The sequence below is a fragment of the Erithacus rubecula genome, assembly GCF_903797595.1.
Source record: "Erithacus rubecula genome assembly, chromosome: 26".
NCBI lineage: Eukaryota > Metazoa > Chordata > Aves > Passeriformes > Muscicapidae > Erithacus > Erithacus rubecula.
Genome location: NC_136678.1, coordinates 1494707 through 1501498, shown reverse-complemented (window position 1 = coordinate 1501498; position 6792 = coordinate 1494707). Strand labels below are relative to the sequence as shown.

Here is a 6792-nt window from a genome sequence, read left to right as displayed (position 1 = left end):
TGCAGCTGGCAGGGACGTGGCTGGCTCTGCAAAGAACCAGAACCAGGCAGAGGGGTGCCCCAACTTTGGCTCAGACTGGCCTGGGGCTCCCTTGCCAGCACAGGGCTAAACCCAGCAGGAATAAACCTCAGAATGGATCCAGGTACCCCTGCCCAAGGGCAGAGGGGCAAGAGCCACCAAAGCTTCCCCAAATGCATCCCACAGCCCTGCCTTGTCTCTTGGCACATGCCCCTGGTGAGTGTGCATGCCAGCCAGTGCCAGGTGTGTGTGACACAGGGCAGGGGCTGGCACAGCTCTGTGCCTGTCCCACACCTTCCCCAGGCAAAAATCAACCTGTTCAGAGACAGAGCAGCAATTCTCAGGCACCTGTCTGCTCTACCCCCACCTGTCCCCACCTGTCCCCACCCGATCCTGTCCCCAGAGTTTGTTCTGCTTGGTCACTGAGCCCCTTTTCCTGCTCTGGGGAACCTGTCTCTGTGCCATCCAAGCCAGGGCACACACCTGCACCTGCTGCCTGCCCACCTGGCTAGATGGATGCCCGGGGCAATGTCCTGCTCCCTGGCCACAGGCAGAGCCCAGGTAGGGATCCACAAGCCCCAGGGCTCACCCCAACCCCAGGGCTGTTTTTGGCTTCAGGAGCTGAGCAAACCTGCTGCTGTGAGCAAACAAACATGAGCCTGGCAAGCAAACAGGCAGTGTGGGTGAAACTCTGGGCACCGGTGGGGCACGGGCTCTGACAATGATTAAACTGGCCAACCCAGATTTCCCGGCAAGGCAGCGCAGGGCTGGGACCCGGTGGTTCGTATTATGCAAATCACCTGGATCTGGGAGCATGAACGTTTGGGCTGGAATTCCCCTGGGGCTGCCAGATTGTTACGCCGCCCAAGCTATAAAAGCAGAGGCACGGGCAGGGCTTGCCCATCGGCAGCAGCCCGTGAGCGGTGGCTAGTGCTGGCCAGCCCGGGCTCCCGCTGCCCTCGCTGCTCTCTGGATTACTCGCCGCTCCTGGAGTTGCCACCACAGAAGGTACCAAAGCTTTTTTGCCGAGACCCGCTGACGTCCCTGACCCAGGACAGCCGCTTTGCTCTCCTCCCTGCACACCTTGGCTCGCACCGGGGATGCTCTGGCCTCTCCTCGCTCCACCTTGGCTCTCCCAGCGCAGCCCTGTGGGGACAGCAGCCCCCAGAGGGGACAGGACAGCTCGGCTTTTTGTGAGGGCTGGCCAGGGGCTGGGTGCCCTCCTGGCTGCACTGACTGGGACGTGATTCTTGTGACTGCTGAGAGGACTGGAGCTCTGGGCACAGCAGTGGGCAGCCGGCCGTGCCACGGGCTCGGCAGTGCCCGGAGGGGCTGGCAGTCACTGCTCTGTGCCAGCCACCCTCGTGCTGTCACCCCTTTGCTGGCTGCCAGCAGGGCGAGGCCAGGCTGCTGGGGACAGGGCTGTTCACCAGCAGTGACGCCACGTCCCAGCTCGCTGCGGCTCAGCCTCCCTCCCTGCTGGCCCCTGAGGAGGTGGTGAGTCAGGCCCCAGCCCCAGCCAGCAGGTGCTGGGTACATATTTCTGCTGAAGTGACCTGAGAGGTGACGAAGGGAGGAGGGAGGGACAGCCTGACCTCGCCCAGCCTGACGCTGGGGCGCTGTGGGTGCTGTGGGTGCTGGGCCTGGGTCCCTGTGCCTCCACGGGGGCTCACTGTCCATCTCTCGGCACAGAGCTCCATGGCAGGATCTTGTGAGATCAGCAACATCTTCTCCAACTACATCAGCGCCATGTACCAGCCAGATGAAGTGCAGCCAACCTTGGACATGCTGGGACACCTTGGGGATGACAGCAGCCTGGGGCTCAGCCTCCCTGCCAGCCAGCCACCAGCACAGAGCACAGGTAGGACAGCAGAGTGGCACTGGGGAGCTGGCACAGGGGGCAGCTGGGGGGCAGTGCCACTGCCTGTGAAGAGCATTGCGAGGTCCTTGTCCCAGTGGGACAGGTCAGCAGCTTCCACCACGCCTCAGTTTTCCCAGGGAAGGGCCAAGAGGTTGTGCCAGCCTGGGTGGCACAAGGTGTGGCTGCTGGGAGCATGTCTGATTTATCCAGGGGATGGGGGAATCATTGTCCTCCTCCCACAGCACAGCATAGGGGACAGGCTGCCAGGGCTCACAGGGCAGATTGGAAGGACAGTTCAGGTGGTGGGGACATCATGTGATGGTACTCAGGGAGGATGAGAAGCAGGGTGGATGGTGGCACAAACAGGACAAATGGCACCAAGACCAGCACTGGGGGAGTGTGGGGTCACTGCTGTCTGCAGGGCACTAAGGACACTTTAGTCCTGTACGTCTCCAAGTGAAGGGGCTGCTGTGTCCCAGAGGATCACCACTGAGCCAGACCAGGTGTCTGGTGGCCACTGGCAGCCCACGGTGAGGGCACACGGTGCTGGCACGGCCACCCTGCCCTGAGCCCTGCTCTCCCTCCCTTGCAGACAAGCCAGAGTGGTTCAGTGAGCTCCCATACTTCTGGAGCAAGGTGCAGGTGCTGGAGTGGATCAGTTACCATGTGGAGAAGAACAAGTACGATGCCAGCTGCATCGATTTCTCCTGCTGCAACATGGACGGGCACACGCTGTGCCACTGCAGCAGGGACCAGATGCGCCTCATCTTCGGGCCCCTGGGCGACGAGCTCTACGACCGCCTGCACGAGATCAGTGAGTGTAGCAAGGTCTCCTTCATCTGCAGGCCTGGCAGCCTGGAAAAAAAGAGTTTGAGACCCTCCACTAGCCCAGGATCCCCTGCTTTGGGGAGGCTGCGTGGGAGGGTGTGGGGGCACAGAGCAGAGTCCAAGCGTGGCTGGGTTCAGCTCCCAGTGTGCACTGTTCCCCTTCGTATGGAACAGAATTGCTAATCCCAGTCCTTCCCCTCTGCAGCCTCTGATGAGCTGAACTGGATCATTGATTTGCTGGAGAAAGAGGATACGACTTCCCAGACCTTCCTGAACTCCAGCCACCTGGGTAAGAGAGGGGCCCTGGCCAAGCCTTTTCCCCAGGGATCACATACTGATGGCAGCAAGGCTAACCCCTTCTTCCCTTCTCTGCCCCTTCCAGAGCTGGGAAACCCCTGTGCCAAGGACTCCCTGGAGGACTTAAAGCCCACAAACCCTTTCACAGACTTCACCTGCTTGCCGGGTGCCCTGTCCCCAGGCAGCTCTGATGTCTCAGGTCAGTGTTTTGATAAGGGTGGGTTTGGGTCTTGCAGCAGTCTGGTGGTAGGGGGAGTGATAAGAACCAGGGGGAAAGCCTCCAGATGCTCAGCAGTCTGAGCCCTGATCCTTTGCCTCTCAGGGCCTGTGATGTCCCATAGCCCCAACTCTCAGGACTCCGGTGGAAGTGACCTCGACCTCGACCCTGCAGAATCAAAGCTCTTCCCTGATGGTGAGTTTGCTTCCCCACAGGAGCTGGGAGGGGTGGGCTGTTTTGCACTTCCTACCTGGCAATGCTTTAGGGACAACACCTGAACACCTGTCCTCACAGTGAGAAGGAGGGAAAGGTCTGTTTCCCTGAGTGCTCTGCTTCTGTTTCTCTCCACTGAGCAGAGTGATGGGCACGGGTTAGCTGGGCAGTGGTGACCCTGGTGGGAAGGGGTGGGTGGTGGCACATGGGTGAAGACTGCAGGCAGGGATCCTGGACACAGAAATCAGTGTTTGGTATTGCTCCCAGCTGCTGAGGATACTGGGAACACCAGGAATGCAAGGAAGCAGCAGGGTTTGGGGAAGGAGCAGTGCCGGGGATGAGGCTGGAGGGAATGAGGTGACCTTGGTCTCAGGGGATATTTCCCTGGTACCTGGGCCTGAAAAGAGGGTGGACAGGGAGGGGGTGCAGCCCAGCACGTGCTGCCCAGCCTGACTTGTGCCCCTTCCTGTGTGCACAGACCATTTCTCAGGCAGCAAGAAAGGGGACAGCAAACACGGCAAGAGGAAACGGGGACGGCCCCGAAAACTCAGCAAGGAGAGCAGAGACTGCCTGGAGAGCCGGAAGAGCAAGCACTGTACGTGAGCCCCCAGCCCAGGGGCATGGGCTGCCTCCCCCCTTGGCCTCTGGATGAGTGATGAAGGGTAGAGGGGTTTAGGGAGATCCTTTAGGAGCAGGATCTTCCCTTCTTTACAGCCCCATCTCCTCTTGCAGCCCCCAGAGGCACCCACCTGTGGGAGTTCATCCGGGACATCCTGATCCACCCCGAGCTGAACGAGGGGCTGATGAAGTGGGAGGACCGGCGGGAGGGCGTCTTCAAGTTCCTGCGCTCGGAGGCCGTGGCTCAGCTCTGGGGCCAGAAGAAGAAAAACAGCAGCATGACCTACGAGAAGCTGAGCAGAGCCATGAGGTGAGTGCCCTACCATGTCCTGGGGGGACCTGCCCCACACAGCCTGAGCCCTCCAGCAGCTCCTCAGGGCGTGGGGCTGCATCCAGAGCTCATCCCACCTCTGTGCCCCACAGGTATTACTACAAACGGGACATCTTGGAGAGGGTGGATGGACGGCGCCTGGTGTACAAGTTTGGGAAGAACTCCAGTGGCTGGAAGGAAGAGGAGGTGCTCAACAGGAACAAGGAGCTGTAGGAGTCCTGGATGAGCCAGGGTCTGATAAGCCCCTCAGGGCCAGCCCTGAGCTGGGCTCCTTGACAGGAAACTTTGCCTGCAGCTGTGCCTGGGAGCTGTTGCCCCGTGCAGTGCGTGGAATTGTGACCCTCGTGGGTGATGGCAGCACCGAGGTGTTCAGAGCCAGTTTTGGCTTGGTAGGTTATTGCAAACTGTGACTTCCCTTGCTGGATTCGTGCCTCCAGCTGGACCCACGGGGACTGTGGCTGTTTCAAAGCCTGAACAGATGAAGGGGAAGAGAAGTTCAAGCCCCACTGTGAGAGCCCAGCAGGTCTCCTGCTGTCACCCACCTCCTGCCTGGGTAGAGGAGCAGCACTTCTGTGTCACCTGTGGCTGAAGAGAGCTTGTCCCAGCTGTGGGGTCTTCCCTTCCACTGCTTGCACCGTGCTGAAGGTGCCCCCTGTCCTGTTCACTGCATGTGTGTTGGGTGAGACCCGTTTTGTGTAGCAGCTTCTCAGTGTGGCACCTGCTGAGAGAAGATGGGAACATTGTGGAGCTTCACCCCAGAAAGCCCACAGTGAGAGAAGGACATGGGACAGCAGGGCCATGCTGCATTTCCAACCTGGGCTGTGTCTAGAGACAGCCCTTTTTCCTGAAAGTAGCTTCTAATTTATGTAAGACCCAAAAAAAGCACAGAGTGAATGTACAGATATATTTTTTCATGAGTAAGATGTTCCTGCATGAGAGTGTGTGCTGTGGGCACACAGGTGTGAGGTGGCAGGTGGTGATGCTCAGCTGGACTGAAGTGATGTCCCAGGGCACAGACTGGTGCTGTGCCAGCCACAGAGGGGGATGCCAACCCAGCCAGGCACCCACCAGGTGCCTGTGGTTTCCTCCTTTTCAAGTGGTAATATAAGATGAATAAATTGTTGGTTTGTTGAGTTTTTGTACCTACTTGTATTTTTCCTCGTTTTTCTTAAACCCATGGAGAGGCCCAGGCTGGTGTAACTGGGGATGTGCCATGGCATCAACCTCTGCACCATGTCCTGCCTGCTGTGCCCTGGACCTGTCTGGCCATCCTGAGAGTCACAGGGTTGTCCTCAGGGTGAGGTGGGACTGGCTCACAGCCACCCATGGAGGGGCATCTTACACCCACTCCCAAACCCTGGCCCTTCTGAGAACCCTCTGGAATCCCAGCCCTGGAAGTGCCTTTCCTGGAGCACTGGCTCCAAGGCAGAGCTCACCAGCTGCAGGCTGGTGGGATGTAGAGTCCTGGGTGATCTGGGGTGGGGCATCTCTCAACACCCTGCACACTAATACCCAGTCACAGCCTGTGGCAGCACCTTTAGCCTCTCTCTGGCCAGGGAGACATGAAGTGATGCCAAGAGGCAGCACAGGCACTAGAGTATGATTAATGCTTGCTCATCTTCCAGCCTGGCTGTTTTCTGGCCTCTTCCAAGACCTGGGTGGCACAAACACATCTCAGGAGGGGGGACTGCAATGGCTTGGCAGTGTGAGCAGCCCAAACACATCACGTTCCCCTTCTGTCTCCCCCATCCAGCCCAGCTGTGAGGAGGCTGGGAGGTTGCTCAGGGGTTTTGAGATGATCTCTCCAACCCACAGGATCTGTCTTGGGGTGGCAAGAAGGAATTCAGGGTGTTGGAGGCCAAGGAGACTCCCTGATGCATTTCATGACTGTGGCACAGAGCAGTGGCACTCACTGCATTTCACAATGAGTGTCTCTGGACACTGCTGGGCACCAGAGGATCTTGGTGCCACCCTGACCTGCTGGATGGGGGCACAAAGGGCCCTGGGCACCCCTCAGTGTGCTCACTCCCAAAGAGAAAAGCCCTGGGACCTGTCCTCTGAGCCCAGGCAAAAGCTATGTCCCATCCTTCTGAATGGCTTCAGCACTGCCTGGAGGGACTAAGGAAAGAAGCCAGACCACCAGCAGGAGGGTGAGGGGAGGTTTTACTGCCTAGATAGCAAAGGTGCTTTGCAAAGCCCGAGATGCATTTTTGGCAGGGGGATCCAGCCTTTACCATAGAATCACAGAATCTGGTTTGGGTTAGTGGGGGACATAAAGCTCATCTCATTCCAAACCCTTGCCATGGGCAGGGACACATTCCACTCTCCCAGGTTGCTGCAAACCCTGTCCAACCTGGCCTTGAACACTTCCAGGAATGGGGCAGCCACAGCTTCTCTGGGCAACCTGTG

The 6792-nt window shown here is 58.8% G+C and overlaps 1 protein-coding gene across 2 annotated transcripts; it reads left to right on the top strand.

Moving 5' to 3' along the window:
• Positions 1 to 886: 886 nt before the first annotated feature.
• On the top strand, positions 887 to 5525 carry ELF3 (E74 like ETS transcription factor 3). 2 transcript variants are annotated; one of them, XM_079327180.1, is made up of 9 exons: positions 887 to 1026; positions 1711 to 1879; positions 2472 to 2693; positions 2913 to 2996; positions 3090 to 3203; positions 3327 to 3416; positions 3925 to 4029; positions 4167 to 4362; positions 4476 to 5525. In XM_079327180.1, the coding sequence occupies exons 2-9, from the start codon at positions 1717 to 1719 to the stop codon at positions 4594 to 4596; spliced, it is 1095 nt and encodes a 364-aa protein (XP_079183306.1). In that variant the 5' UTR covers positions 887 to 1026; positions 1711 to 1716; the 3' UTR covers positions 4597 to 5525. The 2 variants fall into 2 exon arrangements, with proteins under 2 accessions (XP_079183306.1, XP_079183305.1); XM_079327179.1 differs by having other exon boundaries at positions 3913 to 4029.
• Positions 5526 to 6792: the final 1267 nt, after the last annotated feature.

Coding starts and splice junctions, on each gene's coding strand:
- ELF3 (XM_079327179.1), top strand. CDS start 1,717: ATGGCAGGATCTTGTGAGATCAGCAACATCTTCTCCAACTACATCAGC. Junction 2,694..2,912: donor CGACCGCCTGCACGAGATCA/GTGAGTGTAGCA, acceptor TCCCCTCTGCAG/CCTCTGATGAGCTGAACTGG. Junction 3,417..3,912: donor ATCAAAGCTCTTCCCTGATG/GTGAGTTTGCTT, acceptor CTGTGTGCACAG/ACCATTTCTCAGGCAGCAAG.